The sequence below is a fragment of the Monopterus albus genome, unplaced genomic scaffold, assembly GCF_001952655.1.
Source record: "Monopterus albus unplaced genomic scaffold, M_albus_1.0 scaffold6.1, whole genome shotgun sequence".
In the NCBI taxonomy this organism is placed as follows: Eukaryota; Metazoa; Chordata; class Actinopteri; order Synbranchiformes; family Synbranchidae; genus Monopterus; species Monopterus albus.
This window is the reverse complement of record NW_018127886.1, coordinates 3,517,961-3,539,270: the sequence shown is the minus strand read 5'-3', so window position 1 is coordinate 3,539,270 and position 21,310 is coordinate 3,517,961. Positions and strand designations below refer to the sequence as shown.

Here is a 21,310-nt window from a genome sequence, read left to right as displayed (position 1 = left end):
ACCGTATTTTGCTGTTTGAAAAATGCTGGATTCTGGGAAAGAGATTCAGCTTGGAAAGTATTTTTGATAGTCTGACTTTCTTGGGCTCATTAACTCCATCAGGAAAAGCATTCATTCTGGACTGAGTTCCTTTTGCTGACACAGAGCACCATGGCCTGGCAAATGATAGAGCTGTGCATCCTACATCTCCTGTTATTGCTTCTGAGAATGGGCCATACTTGACAGCAGGAAAATGAAATCAGCATATTAATCTATGACATCCTATTTGGAAACAGCACTTTAATAATTCAAGAGCAAGTGCTTTGCTAGATCCAGTGAAGGAAGCTCCATATAGCTGGCTGCTCTTTCTGTAATTTAGCCACTTTTTGCTGCAGTCCCCAGTGAATAGCAAGGGCCTTTTGTTAAGACGTGGACCCTTGTGTAAGACCTCTTATTTCTGAAGGTATCAATATTCCACTCCTTCTACATAGGATGAAACTTAAAAGACCATCAAACTGACAGAAAGATAAAGGGGTCAGTGACCTGACTGATAGGCAAAAATGAATGTTTCATTCTCAGTGAATGAGAACATGAAAACCTGCAGCAAAATGCAAAGAATTAAGCATGTACTGTTGTGTAACCAGCATTCAAGATGCCACTGTGCCTGAGCAGAGTTAACTCATTTCCAACCAGCAATGGTCTGTTGAATTAATAATAAAGTAGCTACAATCAGTTTTTGTAAAACAGTATTAAGCAACTTGATGATTTCTTTGTTTATTTTTTCTCACCTGCCTTTGAGTACATTCTATATATTTATATTTGCTCTATGTCTACATATTTGATCATTTCATCAATATATCATCCTGTTTCTGCATTTTATGTCTATTATACTCTATCTGTAATATTTTTATTTTAAACTTAATTTGCGTGAACATAACCCTTTCATACTGTTTATGAATTTTGATTTGACAGTTTTAAACTCTGACAGACAAAAACCTTATCAAAGCATCCATATCTTATGCTAATAAATAAACGTACCAGAGCACAAGTGCACTTGGCTTCACCTTCTATTTAACCTCTGTGCTCTGCTGTCATGATGTTACAAAGTGAAATGCCTCAGTGGATTTCATTTTCTACTTTAATTCACTCTTCATAGTCTCTTAAATGAGAAAGATGATGAAAACAAATGAAGTCTGCCTGTTCTGACTAAATGTTAAAAAACATTCTTCTGTTTAAATGTGCTGCTCTGGGCATTTCGAGTTCAGAGGAAACATCTGCAGTCTTCTTTTTCATCCAGGATACAGCAGTTGGCTTCCTGGCAAAGTCATATTGCTAATTACAATTCATCTTTATGACATAGAATGGCACACCAAATATTTAAATGCACACTCTGATACCATCCAATTCAATAATCCCGCAGTTTCTTGGTGTTGTGGTACTGTATTGAACATTGTTATATTTAAAGACATTTTCAATCTTTTGTCCACCCCTGTTTATATATAGGAGTATAGAAAAGTAGATGGATGTTGCTGATGAACTTAAGCTACAAATGCTAGGGTGTGTGGAACTGGTCAATGCTGGCAAAAGTTCAACAAATTGGAAACACCTTTCAATACTGTTTAGTCCAGCACAACAACACCACTAGCTAGAGCTAGAGACCATAGAAGTGAATCATCACGTCTCTACGCACAGTGTCTACAGAGCCTGAACATTACAAACTCCACAAAAATGGGATATATTACATTTATTTTACAGATGCATCCAGTAAACCAGTCAACCTCAGGTTTACACATGGAGCTACAGTCCACTCTAATTTACTTCCCTGCTTCTTGCAGTGCCAGATAAAGACCTCTCTGGTTGTGACCTTTGAAACTGTTGTATCAGCTGCCTGAGTCCTCACCGAAGCCCCAGCATATACACTGATTTAACTCAGTTTACACAGGCTGTTACTGATGCAGACCAGCCTATCCATTAACATCAAATATTGGCATCGGGGGCAGCTAGGAAAAGGGAAAAAGATGACAGAGCGGTTTTCATTCATTCCCCTCTTTATGGTGGACGCAATCCAGGATGTTTACCTGAGCGTGTTTCTTTTTTTATGTGCCCACAATGGCTCTTTAATGATCTCAAATCCAAGCACTTCAATTTGCATTTTGCCATTGTCATTTTCAGATTTAACAGGGAAAAATCTAAATAAATTTCAAGAGATGCCATAAAAGTCTCTTTTATCTCACCCCAAATGGAGCTGCATGAGTAATTTCAACTCTTTTCTATTGCACTATGTGAATCCACGATATTGTAAACAAAAACAAAAGCATAATAAAAAGTTTGTGTTGACCAGAAAGTCAACTAAGAGGAAATGCAGACATATCATCTTGTTATTTTTGTGCTGAAAATGCTGCCATCGGTTGTTTTAGTTTTCCCTCAGCCATCTCACCCCAAAACATCATCTATCGGCAAAGAGGACAAAAAAGCAGAAATGTAATGACAACTGCCACACTGTTTAACTTCTATTTTTAAATCAACTGAAACAGAGTAGACAAGACCTACTTTCATTTGACTGACACTTTCACTTGTTCTCTGTCTTTTTGTGCAGAGTCCTATGGTGGATTTAAGAGTTACAATAAAATGCTACTGATCTCTTTACTTACAGTGAGGAACAGAAGTATTTGAACACCCTGCAATTTTGCAAGTTCTCCCACTTAGAAATCATGGAGGGGTCTGAAATTCACATTGTAGGTGCATTCCCACTCTGAGAGACAGAATTTAAAAAAATTTTCAGGAAATCACATTGTATGATTTTTAAAGAATTTATTTGTCTAGCACTGCTGAACATAAGTATTTGAACACCTGAGAAACAGCAAGAATTCTGGCTCTCAAAGACCTGTTACTGTGCCTTGAAAAAGTCCATAGCCAGTCTCCAGACCTCAATCCAATAGAACATCTTTGGAGGGAGCTTAAACTCTACGTTGCTCAGCGACAGCCCCGAAACCTGACAGATCTAGAGGAGATCTGTGTGGAGGAGTGGGCCAAAATCCCTGTTGCAGTGTGTGCAAACCTGGTCAAGAACTACAGGAAACGTTTGACCTCTGTAATTGCAAACAAAGGTTTCTGTACCAAATATTAACACTGATTTTCTCAGGTGTTCAAATACTTATGTTCAGCAGTGCAAGACAAATAAATTCTTTAAAAATCATACAATGTGATTTCCTGATTTTTTTTAATTTTTATTCTGTCTCTCAGAGTGGGAATGCACCTACAATGTGAATGTCAGACCCCTCCATGATTTCTAAGTGGGAGAACTTGCAAAATCACATGGTGTTCAAATACTTCTGTTCCTCACTGTATATTTACTGATAGTTTTTTTTTTAAGTGACACAGAGTGGCAGAACATTTGGAATAAAAGGCTGTGAATGTCATAAGTGGAAAAGGCCTGGTGACAAACAAAACACCCTGTTGCTTTGTTGCTTATTATTGCACTAAAATGTTCTTCTCTTTGTCATACATATATGAAACAAAAATGATCTTGTACCTGCATCCATACAGTAAGTAAATAGTGCAGGGACAGGGTATTGATCATCTTGCAGTCTCATGAAAATAAATCAATCTTTAGCAGCAGGTGCACGGCAGTGCCCAACATGATGGCTATATTGCCACAGTGTGTATATTAAGGTAGCTAATGAGGAGCCGTTATCCAAAGCCTCATACTGACTGAAATGTCAATAGACACATTTTCTCCATCCTGCTGTTGGTCTGTTAATGAACTGTAGATTCACAGGGGATACTCGCATCAACTTCCCACACTGAGACTGAGCTTTTTTGTGTGTGTGTGTGTGTGTGTGTGTGTGTGTGTGCCTTAGTGCCTCATTAGAAACTGGGAAGTGTTGTTTTCACATTTGTCTGCTTTACCTGCCCGACTATAACAGGCCTCAGCAAGGTTACACCCATTTTTCTGCAGCTGCACAGTGCCAAGCACTTCAAGGTTGAGGTCTGCAAATAACCATGAAAGCACAACACACAGTCACTCACAGTAACATCACAACATTTCTTCTGCATGTCTTTTCCCACTGAGTGATGCTGTGTTGCTTATTGATGCTGTGTGAAATTAGAAGGGAAGCAGCTGCAGTTATGTTGTCTTGCAGTCTCATGAGTGCTGCAATAGTGTTGGGAAACAGTTGAAGAGTTCTTCTGGAGAAAATGCAGCTCTTTGCAACACTGTTTCATCAATGCATTATGGTACATGACACAGACTGATAATGAACATTGTAGCCCTGTAAGTGCAGGTTTTCTGGGGCTCTTATATGAGTTGTTCACATCTTTAATTATAGTTAAGTGCACAGGGTACCCTTGGCACATATAAGTGCTTCTTTATATCTGTGACCTCTATAAAGAGTAAAAGCAAAATTACAGTGGTCACATCCAATAAACTTAAATCACGTACATCATCTTTGACCTTCCCTTAGACAGTTCTTTGACTTTCTGTAACCACCTCACGTGAAGACTAACTATACAGCCTTTTTCTTGACCATGTTCATTTTTTGCTTTCACTCAAGAGCCTCAAACCAGTAGATTTGAACCTCCCACACACTTTCAGTTTTCTGTCTCTGGCCCATTTCTGCTAATGCACATACATATCAGCTCTGTTGTAGAGAGTTTCTAAAAAGCAGTTTAATGCTATGTTCCTTTTTCATCTCATTTATATTCATAAGACAATTTATTCTGAATGCCACATGATTTCTATAAAATCCCGTTCTGATCTACATGAGAAGAGTAATGGAAGAGAGTCAACAGAACTGACACGGAAGCATGAATTGCAAATCTGTCATCAAACTTCTTTGCTTTACCTGCCAGACTATAACAGGCCTCATGCACCAACTGAGGCAGTCTGATCACAGGATGGTCACGTTGCTCTTCGCTCATGTAGGAAGACAAATCATACCAAAATGTGTGTTCCTGTTGCTGCTGACAGTATGTTTGTGAGGTGCTGTCAGCTCGATGTCAGGGCTAGTCACAGGGGACAACAAGAGGAGTCTGTCTGTGTCAGCAAAACTGCAAGAAATCTTAGGACTCTAAAATTTGTTTTTTGCCATGAAAGCTTTTACCTACTGCTCAGGGCATGGATATTAGTTACAGTATGGATGTGCCAGAAAGAAATGGACTATTGCATGCAACATTACACAAATTCAATACAAGAAATTTTTGCAGTGTCAGTGTAGTTGTAGCAGTTGCTTGAGTCGCCTTTATATACTCCATCACTCCAGCGCATGTGGAGGCAGTGTGCCACAACTTTTCAAATTATGAACCTTTTCTTTAACATTTAAGCACTGACACCACCAATCAATAAAACAGAAAGGTGTTCTGGCAAGTTTCTTTTCTTTCATAGAGCTCATTGTTTCTTGTAAGACAGAGGCTCAATATCAGTATCCTTACTTTCCCCTTCAGGAGCTCAGGTTACATCTGCTTTGATTAAAACACTGATATGGTTGATAAACTGACCAGGGCTCAGCTTCCGCCATTAGATTAAGAGCGTTAATGACCGCCTCCATCTTATTCAGTTCATATGCTGCTTACTGAGATGGCACCATCTATGAGAGCTTTCATTCCTCTTCAGCTATGATTTTCTCCACACTTGCATGCTGGGAAAACCAAAAAGACTCAGCGCCCTCCAGGAAGACAGTTATTTTTATCTCAGCATGCAGCTTTGTCATGACAGCAAGCTATGAGCACACAGTTGTGCATAATGCAGCCCCTAAAACCGCTTCCTTTGTTGGCCCGAGGGGGGCTCTTTCACATCCACACCACTCAGGCCACTCCTGAATGGCTAATAAACTGAGCTAATCAAGTGGCTCTCATAACACACAGTATATTTTGGTATGTAATGGCTTGAAGCCTGGCTGGAAATCGCAGCTCCTCCACCTCTGACTCTAGGTGTTGAAGCAGTGTGGAAAACCAAGACTGGCTGTAAAGACAATGAGATGACAACCATGCTACTGTGTCGTTGTTTGTGCTGCTGATGTGTCATAATAACAAACAGCAAGAGAACAAAAAGGGAGATCATGAAAAGCCTGCTGGGGATGACAGAGCGTAGGAGGATGAAATCAATAACAAAAAGGGAGATCATGAAAAGCCTGTTAGGGATGACAGAGTGTAGGAGGATGAAGTCAAGAAAATAAAACAGACATCAGTAAAGAGATACAGAGTGGAGGAAACAAGAGAGTGACAGAGAGATAAACAGAGAAGGACAGATAAGTGAGAATGCATGCCAAAATGAGAAGATGTGTTCTCACCAGCTAGTATTTTAGCCAGCAGTAGTAGTAATATTTTAACTCCCAAGGGAACTCCTGCTTCCTACACATGCTTATAAAGCTCCCTGAAGGAGTGCTGTGTATATCATGCACCGCTGCATCATCCCCGGGGAGACATAAGAAATAAAGTCACCACTGCCTGTGACTGTATTAGCTTGTTGACTCAGATGAAAGGAGGAAATGGCCATCCATCCATTTACTATAACCAGGGGGCTGATGCTTATCCCAGCTGATCTGTCCAGGTCCAACCAGGATGAGTCAACAGCCTATCACAGGGCTGCCACATAGATGTAGCCATTCATGCTCTCATTCACACCTACTGGCAGTTTAGAGACCTCATTGTCATTATCATGTGGATTGATTTGATGCCACAAACATACAGTACTTGGATAGGGCAATGGGGATCATCTAGTTTCAGTCAGTCATCAATGCTACTGCTGAGAATGTCACAAAATTGTATGCACTTAGTCTGTGTAGCCAGTTTAAACAGGTTCTTAGCATAGACAAAGATATAGAAAAGGTCACACTGGCATAGTGAGGACAGTAAAAGTATAGGCGGCGGGTTTAAAGTACTATCGTTAATAACAGCAGTGGCAGCTCACAGACTGCACAGCCATCTGCCTTTGAAGCATCACTACTGCTGTCTGACAGCTCTTTTGCTTCCTTCTGCATAACAGTATGACAAAAAAGACAACTCACCCTCCTGGCAACCTTTGGCTTGACACATGTAAAGAGAGCTGCTGTTTTTATTCATATCACCATGCTTATATTTGTATAGTTCTGTATAAAGTATACAGTACCTGGGGTTTGTATACAGTATATACAGTAATGTGCTGGTAAACACTAAAACATGCAGTAATATGCAAAGTGTTAATAAGAACATTCAGTTTCATTTGTGGGAACTGTGTTTTCAAATATTGTGGGTTGTTTTATTAATCTAAAAACCTCCTTTAGTATAATAAAGAATCAACAATAGCAACAGTGGTTCACGGTCACCATAGCAACATCCCCATTTAGTTATACACCCCCCCCACACACACACACACACACACTGTATTAAAATGACTTTATAAATATTAAAATATCACAGACAGCTGATTGTGATGCTGTTCATCACAATAAAATATGAGATTATATATTTATGTAATAGCTTTTTACCAGATGAGTCAGTCAAGGTTTTAGAGAGAGTGTAATCATCATCCAATGTCACAATCACATGAACATTTTATTCAATGTACTGCCTACTGCTTTTGCTTATTAGAAAAAAATAATGTAAGGAAATAAACTTTCATATAAAATTGAGAAAGAGTAAAGACCCTTTATTTGTTTTTATTTATTTATTCATATAAAATTGAGAAAGAGTAAAGATTTTATTTATTTGTTTCTTTAGTTAATTTTTGTCACCCTGTAAAAAATCATAATGCATTGTTTTACAATTGTATATTTGTTCTCATAATTAAAATATAAGCTGAAATGAACATGAAATATGTCAAATTTCCTGAATTAGTTGGACAAATAATCTTTCATACTGTGATCGGCTTACAAATAGCCCACATGACCAACAGACTTATTTTCTTGCCATTACAAAGCTGTATCCCCTCTACTGGCGCCATCTTGTGGAAAGAAGAATGCAATCAACATTGAGTCCATGTTCAGTAAACATGCATTGCAGCTCACAAACTTTGTGTGGATTTACAATGTCAGTCAAAAAAATGACTGTGTGTTAATAGCATTGTGGATTCCTGATCCCTGTTTTTGTCATTTAAAAAAGACTCAAAGAGTGTTATAGCTGCAACAATAGAAACTGTAATTATGCACTAGCCTATTATGTGGTATTACAGATATACAGTTTGATTACTGTAATACAATTTTAGATTAAAAAAAGGCTTGTTCTATGAATACTAGAAACTCTTTAAAAAGTCCTAGTGTTTGTAAAGATATAGGTGCATTTGATGACTGCAAATCCATCCATTATCTATAAATCCGAACCACTTCCTGAATCAGTCAGGAAGTGGTACAGCCGGGGAGCGAGGCTCCGGACGTCATCATTTTCAGCTCCTCACCTAAATGACGCAAGCCTCGATAGCGCATCGCGGAAACGCCCCCTCCCCTACTCGGCACACGCTTCGAAGCCTCGATACGGAAAGTCACATCACTACCTATTCCTACACGCTGAACATTGTTGCTGTGAGATGACAGCGCTTATCACTGCCCCGCTGTGCAGTCCTGCCGTCCCAATTTCAATCCGCTTGAGTTCCAGATGGCAGTATAGTGCAGCGACCAGGAAAATCTGCTGTAGCGCATACCAAAGAAGAAGACAGGAAGAAGTGTAGCTTATGGTGTCATTTTGAAAACAGCGATGGCTGGGTACGTACAGCATATGGTTTATTAGCACTCTGTAAAAATGTGATGTCTGTCCAGCATATAGAGTTGTTATTAGCTATTTGGCAGATATAGGTATTTTGGATGGAATTTAGTAGTTTGTGCAGTTCTAAGTACTTTTTTAAAATATATATTCCTATGGCTCTATTATCGTTCCACACTCCAGCCCAACAGGTGGCGGTAATGCACCTTAGGTTTGCTTGCAAACCGCCAATAAACACAATAAAAAGTAGAAGAAGAATAAAAAGAAGAATGTGATGTCTGCCTGTTGATGGATATTTCATAGGCTTTTGTCCAGAAGCAGCAGCGAATATGTAGTGGCATAATGCGTTACAGCGAGCCATTTAATGTTTTGCAATGTCGGGGATTACGTTAACGTTAGCTTTAACGTTAGCTAAATTTCACTACTAGAGGAGCGTCTTGTGTTTGTCTGCTTTTTTGCCAACTCTGCACTAATACAACATTTTTACCTATTCCTACACAGAAACAACCTTAGGTTCACTGCCAACCAGTTAATTGCTACAGCAGGTAGGTTACTTGGATTAACATTAAATAGCTCAGGTTGCAAGGCGCCAAAATAATTAGCTAACAGTTATTGTTATATAATCGTTATCGTCGGTCAGTCTAGTGAAGATAGTGAGAGTTATCAGCGCACCTACTACATCGGTGGGTGCTGGACGTTCACTGAAGGCATAGACCATGCCAGGCGTTGGGCATGTCATCCCACACACCCCGCTGGCCATAGACTTCTGGTACGTGCGGAAATGTCCAGGCACCCGGCTGTTTTTCCTGTCCCACATGCACAGCGACCACACGATGGGTTTGACTTCCACCTGGAGCAACCGGCCCATCTACTGCTCACCAACCACCGCCAGGCTGCTCAGACTCAAACTGCAGGTGAGGGGGTCATATAAAACACATACATGGATGTAATGAGTGTAAATACGCTTGTGCACCGGGACCAGTTCTGAAAAATGCAGTTGTTGCTGTTCAGTTACGTTTCATTATACAGACATATTTTGTCATCAGTGACACCAGGGCAATTAATATAAACACTTATAATGGACCTTGGTTCATCAGGCTCTCTGAGTCCTGTTTAATGTTTATTAAGGCACAAATACCAAATAAATTAAAAAGTGCATTTTCAGGTGTTATGGATGGTGTGAGTACAGTCCCCAGAATTATTATTATAGAAGCATTGGAAAATGGCTAAAGATCCAGAAGTAAAACATTAGGTAAATGTATTAGAGACTGAATATTATTGAAGTGTGGTTAATACACTTAAACCCAGTCTGACTGATTGCTCTTATGGCACTATCTCCCTATTTATTCAGCTTTTTCCTTTTAATTTTTTTACTTGTCCAATGTTCAGAAGGGAATTGTAACATGAGACAGTGTAATTTTTTTTATTATTATTTTTTGCACAACTGGGTGTTTTTAGTCAGGAAAATTAGCATCATAAAGGTTACAGTGGAAGAGAACCACAATAAATATTGTTTCATTAACTTTTTTGTGCATTCAGTATGTCTGCTGATCATTTATGTTTCTGCTCAGGTGAAAGAAAAGTGGATTCATCCTCTAGAGGTGGGTGAGCCATCCCTGCTGCCACTGGATGACATTGGCAAGGAGAGGCTGACTGTCACCCTGATAGATGCCAACCACTGTCCAGGCGCCGTCATGTTTCTCTTCGAAGGCTACTTTGGCTCTATACTCTACACTGGTCAGTGTCTGAATGCACAGGCAAAAGGATAAAATATTTGTGAAGACGTCTTGACAAATATTTTATTTGTTTTCCGGTCTGTATCATAATGAATATCATACGATGTAAACATGTGCAAGTTATATTGATTTACAGTATCATGATAATTATAAATCACCACGGTCACATTTTTAATTTCAGGCGACTTCAGATATTCTCCGTCGATGCTGCGTGAGCCATGCCTGAGGGCAAACACCACTATAGATGTTCTGTACCTGGACACCACCAACTGTGACCCAAACCGCACCCTGCCCTCCAGACAGCAAGCCACTCAGCAAATCAAAGAGATCATCCGTGGCTACCCCAACCACGATGTTGTCATAGGTACATTTTTCAACGATCTTTTGGCACACCTTTGATACTTTTTCCTCATCTCTGCAGTATGTAAATGTGGTTAAAATTTGTGTTTTACAATGTGCTTAGCTCATGATTCAAGACGATACATGATATTGGGTTCACAAGAACAACATAATATTTTAACACTATAAGAAGTCTTCAGTGACAAAAAAAAACTGAAAAAACAGTCTTTTATTTGTGTATTTTGAAATGTTTTAACTAATCGTATTGTAATGAATGTCACCTCAGTTCTGCTTTCTTAGTATGAATTATCATATGCAGTAATAGAACAATACGCAAGCACTGTAAAAGGTTTTGCCACAAACTCAAATGACTGGCTTCCCTCCTGTATGATTTCATGAGTCTCTATAGACCTCGTGCATGAACTATGCATGAGCTTGTAACTTCTAATTGAAACTGTGTGTGACCTTCTAACTGAACTGCTTTCCACAAATTGAACATAAAAACAGTATAAATAACAAAACTAAGTAACACTAAGTTTTTCTTAGTCTCAGCCTCCTATGAGCTGCAGTGGCAACGCTGATGTCTCTTGTTATAACCTTGGCCCTAGCATTTGACTGTGGAAGTAGTAATGCAGAGACATTTATTTGTTAGGCCTTTCAGTGTTTTCTTCACAGGTGCAGTTGGTTTGGTGGTTCATACTAGGGACGGGCATTTCAAGCGAAAATACTGTTCGATGTCCACTGGGAACTATTCAACAATTATTTGAATGTCACGGGGATGGTAAAAACAAGGAAAACAATGGTTCTTTGTTTTTAAAGACAAAACCATAGTCCCATTAAATATTTGATTTAATGACTATTCAAAAATCATTGCCCATCCCTAGTTCATAATGTTTGTGTTAGCCACGGTGTATGGCACTGTTTTCTTACAGTGCTTACATCTTGTCTGTCGCTTGATGAGAAATATTGTCACATTATCACATCATGAGATCTCATGGCATATGTGTGTGTGTGTGTGTGTGTGTGTGTGTATATATATAAATGGACTATTATGTTATCAAATGTGCCATCTTTATTTAGCTGACTTTGTGCTTTGTGGGGTCTTGTAGGTCTGTATACACTTGGAAAGGAGACCCTGCTGGTGGAGCTGGCAATAGAGTTTCAAACTTGGATTGAGGTGACCTTTGAGAGAATAGAAACCCTCAAAGTTTTGGAGCTGCCTGATGTTTTCACTACTGACCGAGGAGCGGGTCGTATCCGAGTAGTGAACCGGTCAGGCGTCTGTCGTGCCGCTGTGGACAAGTGGAACCAAGAACAACCCACGTTGGCCATCTTGCCCACCAGCAGGCCCCTGGTCTCCTTGCACCCCATGCATGTGGTGCCCTACTCTGACCACTCCTCTTATCAAGAGTTGGAGGAGTTTGTCTTTGCACTTAAACCTACTTCTCTGGTACCCATTGTAGGAAACTGTGTACCTGGAAGTCTCTCTGCCTTAATACCAGGCAAAAAGCGTCATGAAATCCTTGTGCCTCAGTCAGTCCAACGCTACATGCTAAGAGAGTCTGAGAGCCTCCTTAGATCAACAGCATACACTCGCCATTACTACAGACATGTCCGACCTCTTTCCCCAAAAGGGGTGGTGTTTGAGCAGGAGTCTGCTGAGGGAGAGATGGACACAGAAAATAGTGAAAATGACTCTGACTGTATCTTAGTGACATGTGAAAATGACTCTGACTGTATCTTAGTGACATGAGCAAGAAGCTCACCCCTAACAAAAACAGAAAAGGGGCTGGAGACATGGGAAACATCAGCATTGTCCAGACAGTCTCTGTAGGAAAGGTGATGGCAGAGTCAGTGACACTTAGTCAACCCACTGTGAAATATTAAGTTGTTTGGGACATTGTAACTGAAGCACCAGCACAGTTTTATGCACTTATAAGGAATATAACTTTCACTCAGATTAAAGCACGAGCACTGTCTTATATAAATGTACTAATAAGGAATGTAACCTTCAATTCAGTTGAAGTATGTGTGTGTGTGTGTGTGTGTGTTCACTCAATCATTAGCAATATGTGTGCTCATTTAATTACAGAATGTACTACTTTTGAATTAGGGAGTTGTGCTTGGAGGAATATCCTTCGGAAAGTAATGATAATTTCCAGCTGCATACTGCAGGAATGTGTAAGGAGGAGGGAAGAATAGTATATATCACGGAGTTGTGACTCTGACAGTATTCTTAGTGATGTGAGCAAGAAGCTCACCCCTAACAAAAACAGAAAAGGGGCTGGAGACATGGGAAACATCAGCATTGTCCAGACAGTCTCTGTAGGAAAGGTGATGGCAGAGTCAGTGACACTTAGTCAACCCACCCAGAGCAACTTTGCTCTAGTAGAGATCCAGACAAGCACCGAGACCTGCTTTAAGCCTGTCGGGGCCATGAGAAGGCCTTTTGAAACCATCACCAAAATAATCAGTGGGACAGCATCAAATGAAGATAATCAGCATAGTGGATATAAAAATGCTGAGAACAACAACACGTTGTGTGAAGGCAGTAGTACAAGTCCACACAGTGGACATGGAATTGATCAGGATGGCAACATAATGTCAGACGATAACAATAGCCAGCACACTGGAAAGGAAAATGATCAGCATATCACTGACTGCATGTCAAACAGCCCCAAGAATGATTCTGGCTCTTCATCTGGCTCCTTGCCTGAGCTGAATGGAGAGTATCTCAACAAGCTTGAAAACAGTATTATCAAGGATCTCCCCTTTGCAGAAGAGGACTTTAAGAACTGGGGCCTCCTGCCACGGAGCTTTGTACAACAGTTTCCCCTTTGTCCTCTAAAAGATCCAGACGAGGACGATCTCTAAGACAGATAATGTGACCTGACATTTAACATTTTGATTTGCTTCACAGGCCTTTCAGTGATTTTTGTGTTAACATAAGCACTTTAAAGCCAAAGCAGTATTTCTTGGGCTGTCTTCCTGGTACTTTCCTAAGTTAGATATTTTTCGTTGTGGTGCCCCAGTTAGAGTATGTGTGGGTCTTTGGTCTAGACTTGTAACGTGTCAAAATTTTGGCCTTACCTTAAAAGCAGTTAAAAGCGAGAGCCTAAGGATTTTGGTGTCGTTTAAACAACAATATGTGCTAAAGGTTTTGTTGGAGACATCAAAGTATAGTTTTAGTCTAAAAGCTAAAATAAAGTGAGATAAAACATTAATGTAGTTATGTTTTGCCATAGGCCAGATCAGCCTTTTTCACTGAAGTTTTCATTTGATATTTCCACTGTGTCTCAGTAACACTCCTTTAGGTTAAATTTGAAATTTTGATGACTGGTGTGATTTTTGTTGTAATCTGTATTTGGCAGTTTTGTCTCCCAAGATTGTTGCCACCTGTGATGATGTACATAAATGTATGCTGATCTGAACTTTGAAAAGATAGCGTGTAAAACACAAATATTTTTTCTAATATGTATGGCAGCTTTCTTTGTTAGTCCACCAAATTAGTGTGAAACATTTTCACCCTGGCATTTTTAATTTTTATTTTGAGTAATTAATCATATTAATAACCAGTGCAAGTATAATAATAAGTTGGGGGAAATGTGTTAAATTCAATGCACATGTATTGAATAACCGTATTGCTTAATGTGCATTTCATAGTGTTTTTCCTTCCCAGTCACCACCAACTCCTAAAAGTAGCTGCTATTATACATTTTGTTTGGTTGGTGTGCAGTTTGGATGCTCCCAGTGGGAGTTTAACAGTTTACTCTGGCAGTTTTAATGTCAAATCCTGCCTGTTATACTCTTACTTTTTTAGAGTTATTAACAGTGAATACCTGCCTTTTTCTCTGGGGGACGAAATACTGTTTACTGTTATGCTTCATATCTGTAAGTAAAGCAGAATTGTTTGATAAAGGAAAATGTTCCTCTACAAGAACAACAGTTTCTTGTGAAAAAAATCCAAACTGTATTATGCTGAAACCTTTATTTTTGAATTACTGTATGCTCCCAATATTTTTTTCTTTTTATGCAAATAAATCTGCCTTTAAACCCTGATAACTAAAGATTTCTACATCAGGTAACATAGAGGTTTTTTAGTATCTACTATTCACAGCTGTTTGCTTTTGCAGTACCGTTGTTCTTCCCTAAGATGGCAGTAGTTCAATATAAATGTCAACATTTGTTTGAACTTTGTCTTGCTTCTCATTTAACTAGAATTTTAGGTTTCTGCAGCATATCTGATTCCTGTACTAAAAAAATGAAACATTTGGTAGCTAATAGCATGCTGAGTAGTAATGACTCATCTCTCAACAAAATTGTTCCTCCACGGTTTTTATACTGTACAGTATAAATATTATATTGCAAATTAAAAATGTAATGTATGATTCAGTCTGAAAAAGACTGGGAACCTGCTATGATCTTAATGTGAAAGTTAAGCTCATACCCATTCAAGTCTCATTACATCTGTACAGAAGCTAGTCATATGAATAGTGTTGAAGCATGCATGCTGCACTACCTGACTACAGAGCAGCGCTGTCTACCTTTCTATGCTGAGGTCTGCATGGTTTCTCACACCACAGAGTACCTCATTTACCATCCATTAATGAAACATGACTTCTATCTCTAAACTAAAAATGACACTCCAGTGGAGGGTGACATCTAAACCCACACAGTGATAAAATAATGATTATGGAAGAATAGAACAAAAGTAACTTTGCTGGAGTAGTTTGTGCCTCAAGCTCTAATGGTACTGCCTTAAGACATCTCATCACTTCTGCAAAACAGCATTCACCCCGAGTACTGTAATAGCTTTAAATAAACAGTGCAATTGATTCAGCTGTATAATCACTTTTATTTAGCCCTGATCCTAGCATATCCCATGAGATTGCACTTTGAAAAGTGCCTTAAAACCTCAGCGGTATCATGCTGAGACATCATAAAGCCACCATCAGCCGGTTGTCAGATTGACATGAGCTGCAAACAGGAGTCGCCTCTTATGCTCATAAAGGATGAATGACCGGCTCTGGCATGTGGGAGGAGGGAGCTGTGGGATTAACAATCAGCTACAGGCTCAGAGGACACTGTGCGCAGCTGAATGCTGATGATAACCAGTGGTGAGGAAGTATTTAGATCCATTACGTAAGCAAGAATGCCACACTTTAAAATACTCCACTACAAGTAAGAACCAAACATTGAAACTGTTACTTGTGTAAAAGTATACAAATATTATCAGAAACAGCATTTTATTGTCTCAGCTGCTCAAGGTGATTTTTAACACATTTATTTATGACTGAAGCTAATGATTATTTTCCTAGTGGGATTATCTCCAGATTTTCATGATAAATTGATTTTGGTTATAAGAAGAAGTTAATTCACATCTCAAAACCACAAAAGATAACTTTAATTATTATAATTAAGCAACCGGTATTCACATTTGAGAAGCTGGAAGTGTGACATGAAAAAAATCAAAACATGTCAGTTGTCTAATCAGTTAATTAACCAATGATTTCTTTCAGCTCTGCTGAACTCGTATATATAGTTTGAATAGTTTATAACACATTTTATGATCATCAAATTCTTTGTGTGAAAAGATCTGAATTTGTAAAGTGGGGCAGATTCTGAATCCTGTCCAATGTAACCTGCTCTACAGGGACACCAGATAATCAGATTCCAGGACAAAAGGGGCACATGGATGGATTGTTTTAGTGCGCTGATACTGTCGCTTACATTACAGTGACTTGCAGTCTTTCCTAAAAGCAGAGGGGGTAGATTCACACACTCCTGAGATTGGCTGAATTGTAATCAGGATGAGACTGCACCCAAGACTCAATTTGCATTAAAATTCCTGTATATTTTACACAAGCCTGCTTTTCCCCCCTGCAGCCCCCAATGCTATTTTAAGGCTCTGCACTTGTACTGCAGCAGAAAACATGTTTATGACAAAAAAATAATAATCCGGGAGAAAAATGCATTTTCTGTTTTTTTTTTTTTTTTTACCAGAGTGAATATGAAACTCTGGCGGGGAGGCTGGGAAATAAAAGGAAATGGAGTGTCACCCCTACAAGCATTGTAGCAGGGTATTAGGGTTAAAGTAATGGATTCCTCACACACACCATTGCTTCAAAGTGGAAATCCTGGGGATGCTGCTACCTGTGAGGCCAAGCCCTTTTACTAGGAGTAAAACTGCTTATAGAATTACATGGCTATTGCAGTTCACTCAGCTCTGCTTTCAAGTTAATATCTCCTGTAATGATGACAATCTAATTGACACAGACTCTGGTTTCCTCATCATGTATCTGAGAGATTACAATTTTACCAAAAACAAAACAATCAAACAAAAAAAAAAAAACATGGGCATAGTGTATGCCACGAAAATTCACCCAGAACTAGTGTGGCTTTAGGCATTTTTCTTTTCTTGTTGTGCTGTAAAGGAAGCAGAGAAGTATTGAGCTGTGTAATGTCTAGCTCTTTTCAATACAGACTTCAACTGTTACTAGGGACTAAAATTCAGACTCACAAATAAAATAAGTTAATGCACAAAACAGGGCAGCACACCATACTTCTGTTATGAGTACTGAAGCACTAAATCACAGGGAGTCTTATATTCCTACAGCCCTGCAGATCCACTGCTGCTGTAGAGTAGTAAAGCTCCAGGGCAGCAGTTGGATTTGTTCATATTTCTATTTGTGGTTTGAGAATGAATGTTACAGAGATTGTATTGGTAAAGTCTTTTTTGTGATCAATTAATTATTCACTATTCTTTACCATCTCATATACAGTACAAGTAATATTTTTGGGTTTTGTTTTTGACCTTGCACAAGAGAGCTCCATTTGGGTAAATTTCTATATGCCAAGACAGCAACTGTATCATTATTATCATAGATCTGACTTTAGGCCTTAATATGAGTGCGATCCCAACCGTGATGCAAAATATGAATAGTTTAAGAATTCAGCCTATGCCATGCCTCTCTTTTCCGGATTTGTTTGGAAAGAGCAACATTAAAGATCATTCTGAAACATCAACAAACCTTTTAACTATCTTTTTTATTGAGGTCATGTTTTATCTCTTTTGCAGCTCTGACTGCAGTTGACATGACTTGACATCGTCATGAATAAAAAGAGTTGAATGTTATTTTATTCATCTGTCAGTAGTGAAAATACGATTCAATTCAGTCCGATAGTTTGTACTTTAACAATACATTAGCTGAACAAAGATTTTGAGCTTACAAAAACGTTTTGAATATGTGTAGAAACATTTTTTGTGTGTAGAAAAGATTGGCACTTGTAAAAACGGTTTTTAATGTGTGAATATTATCTGTAAACATATAGTTACAGGACTGAAAATTAGCTGAATCTGATTGGACAATGACAATCCAATCACAGAGCAGAGTCAAACTGTCCAATCAGAGGGCACTTGAGTCTCACATGGTGGTTTGTCTTCTGTGCAGGTGGTGCAAGGTGTAGTAGATTATCAAGATGAACGACAACGCGCGGTTTTCAGCTTCAGGTAGCAGTATTTAAAAAAAATTCTGTAAAATTTGTATGTGCAGTGTAGGTAGACCACCTGAACAAATGTATATTTTTGAGTGCAGCTGGGCTACTTTAGCTTTAGCTAGAACTGAGTGTAGAACGTTAGCAAAGCTCTGCTAGCAAGAAGCGTTCAAGTTGAAGGCAAACCAGCGGCGTGCCTGCTAATTAGTTCCATGTGTGGTTAGGGGCAGTCAGTAGTCCACTACACCTTTTCACTGCTTGAGTATGTTCGCTTTAACAATGAGGTTCATCATTAAAACCTGCTTTTAGGACAGTTTGCTAATAGTAACTTATCCCCTTGTTGGTTCTGCAATTGACTCAGTGTTATGATGCAGAAAGGCACACCTGGAACATATCTGGACTCGACTTGAACCTTCTTGTTTTCAGCACCAAGTTAAGTAGTTAAGGCACCAAGTTAAGGCACTGCTCTTTGACCCACAGATTTATTTCTCGTGGTGAAGTATCTTTATAGGGAAGTGTGTGCACTTTTACTTTTTGTTTTTGCGTGTTGTTTTTCTGCCACTTCCGTAAGATAGTGCCTCGATTTTTATATTTAAGTCAATCATCAATGAACTTCTTCAAAAGCCTGTTTTGTTCAAATTAAAATCAGATTCAAAATACCAGCAGGTTTTGTGGACAGTGGAAGCAATGCCAGGATTTAATGATGTCAAATTCTGTCAGTAGAATTACATGGAGGATTTCATTCTAAAACCAGATTACTAGAGAAATGATGACTCTTGTATAAAGCTGCAGGTAATGGAGTCTTATGTTTTCTAAATTTATTTGAAGATAACTTAATGAATGAGGAAGACCATGTATATGTAAAGTTAATTGACTGCCAAGTGCCTATTGCAGTCAGATGTGTGGAAAATGCTAAACACACAGATGTGCTCTTCAAATCAAGGCAGTTTACATCTTCAGTTAAAATTCATTTTAATCACTTTCTTTTATTTTGTGATTCATTCTTAAAATATCTTGTGCTACTCCTGTAATATTTCCAGTTCTATATTCAAGGAGGCAGTGGCCAGAGAAACTCATCTCAGATGGCAAGGGGATTGCACAGCTACACAGCCAAGATGCTGAAGATCAGGGGTGGCCAACCCACTAGTCGAGGACCACTGCCCTGCATGTTTTCCACCTGTCCCTTCCCTACCCGCTGCTGATTACCTGGATCAGGTGTGTTCAGTCAGTCAGGAACTGGAAGATCCTATCTTAGATGAAGGTGGGGGGAGGAAAGACAAAGTGAATTGGTATGTTTTCATTGCTTTTTTGAAAATATCACAACTTCTCTGGAAATGGTGTTTGTATTTCTGTATCATTCTGTAATAGAATTACAATACAGGGTTATTCAAAAAGAATGAACCGATTTCATTATGCAATATTTTATTAAGGAAAAGGAATACAAAACTCCAGCCAAGTCACAAGTATTCTACTCACAATCAACTTTTATTTCTTATCTTACAAGTATTCAGTGTGGCCACAACAACAGCGATCAACTCACTGGATCGTGATATACTAATATGCGCCTGGGAGGAATTCTCTTATCGCATTGATGTTGCCCGTGCCGCAGGTGGTGGCCACATTGAACACTTGTAAGACAGGAAATAAAAGTTGATTGTGAGTAGAGTACTTGTGACTTGGCTGGAGGTTTGTATTACTTTTCCTTAATAAAATATTGCATAATGAAATCGGTTCATTCTTTTTGAATAACCCTGTATATGGAAATTGTACTTGATCATGCTTAATCATTATGCATGTTTATTTGCTATATTTTGGCAGTATACACAGCAGTAGGACTAACCATGCTTTGTACAGAGGATATACACAAAATATTTAGCTCTTGTTAATGTCCAGCATAGTGTACCTATTCTGTTTATGGCAACCACTATAGAGTGCTGTAGTAGTAGGTCCTGAGTTAGCATTTTTCCACTTCTGGTTCCCTCGACCCCAGGTCAATGGGTTTTAGACACCTGAAATAAGGTCAGTGGTTGACACAAGGCCAAAATATTTTCATTTTGTTCTGCAACATAAAATACATCAGTAAATATCTTACTGATGTTCTTTTTTTTGTTTTTGTTTTTTTAAGCTTGTCAAGGCAGTTGCTGACAAGTTGCTAAATGAGACTACAGACATTGTCAGGGACATTAAACATCACACCAAACGTGGAGAATAATCTCCTCACTAGTTCTTTACAGGCTTGTTGTTTATACTCGCACTTGCAAACTATTCTGACACAGCCATGATCACTAGCAAGATCTGGTCATGCTAAGAAAGGATTTTGTAGATGAGGTAAGCACTCTAAATCTGATTTGTAAATTGGAAGCCATGGTGGTTGATGCTGAAGTCATTGGACTGTGGTGTAGTTTTACAGCCTCACAATAGTTTTTATGTCTGGTGATTGTATTTAGGCTTCAAAAATAAGTAGTGCTCACTTATAAAGATCATCTTGATGAAAAAATGTCATAAGCTTTTGTCACAGCATATTTTTGCAGTAATCCAAAAGCCTGTGGAAAAATCCCATTGGCTTTTTGTCAAAGCAACCAGGGTGATGCTAACTTTGGGTTGGCCTACAAAAATGCTTCATCCCTACAGCACTATTCAAGAGATGTTTCATGCTAGTATGTGGTGAAAGGCAAGTTTGTCTCACTGCCAAATTGAAAAATAAAACTCATTAAACACAGGTAATATGTAATCTACATAGCACAATGTCTTTGTTAAACACAGTGTACTTGAAGACCTGTTAGTCATCAAGCCCAGAACTCGGAGCCACACAACCCAGTGAGGAAGATGACCTAAAACCTCATGGGCTTGCACGCAGATGGATGATGTCCTGATGTCAAGATCTGCTACAACAGTTGGTGGTGGGTACTACTAAATTATTAGCTTTGTACAATACACTGACTGGCCACTTTATTAGGTACACCTGTACAGTTGTATCCAATTCAATGCAACACTTCTGCCTCATCTGTGTTTATGAAACTCAATTGTTTTGGTGAAACTGTCATGTTTTTATTATTGAGGTCATAGCTAAAGGTGGTGTTGTACTGGACTAC

At 38.9% G+C, this 21,310-nt stretch overlaps 1 protein-coding gene and 1 long non-coding RNA gene across 3 annotated transcripts; both read left to right on the top strand.

The window, feature by feature from the left end:
* The first annotated feature begins 8,859 nt into the window (after positions 1–8,859).
* dclre1b (DNA cross-link repair 1B) lies at positions 8,860–12,497 on the top strand. 2 transcript variants are annotated; one of them, XM_020619913.1, is made up of 5 exons: positions 8,860–9,194; positions 9,290–9,563; positions 10,221–10,386; positions 10,567–10,749; positions 11,834–12,497. In XM_020619913.1, the coding sequence occupies exons 2-5, from the start codon at positions 9,366–9,368 to the stop codon at positions 12,475–12,477; spliced, it is 1,191 nt and encodes a 396-aa protein (XP_020475569.1). In that variant the 5' UTR covers positions 8,860–9,194; positions 9,290–9,365; the 3' UTR covers positions 12,478–12,497. The 2 variants fall into 2 exon arrangements, with proteins under 2 accessions (XP_020475569.1, XP_020475562.1); XM_020619906.1 differs by having other exon boundaries at positions 8,860–9,563.
* A 5,652-nt stretch (positions 12,498–18,149) lies between these two features.
* On the top strand, positions 18,150–21,214 carry LOC109971582 (uncharacterized). Its single transcript, XR_002276566.1, has 3 exons — positions 18,150–18,234; positions 19,259–19,433; positions 20,982–21,214. It is a non-coding gene; the product is annotated as an uncharacterized LOC109971582 (long non-coding RNA).
* The last annotated feature ends 96 nt before the right edge of the window (positions 21,215–21,310 follow it).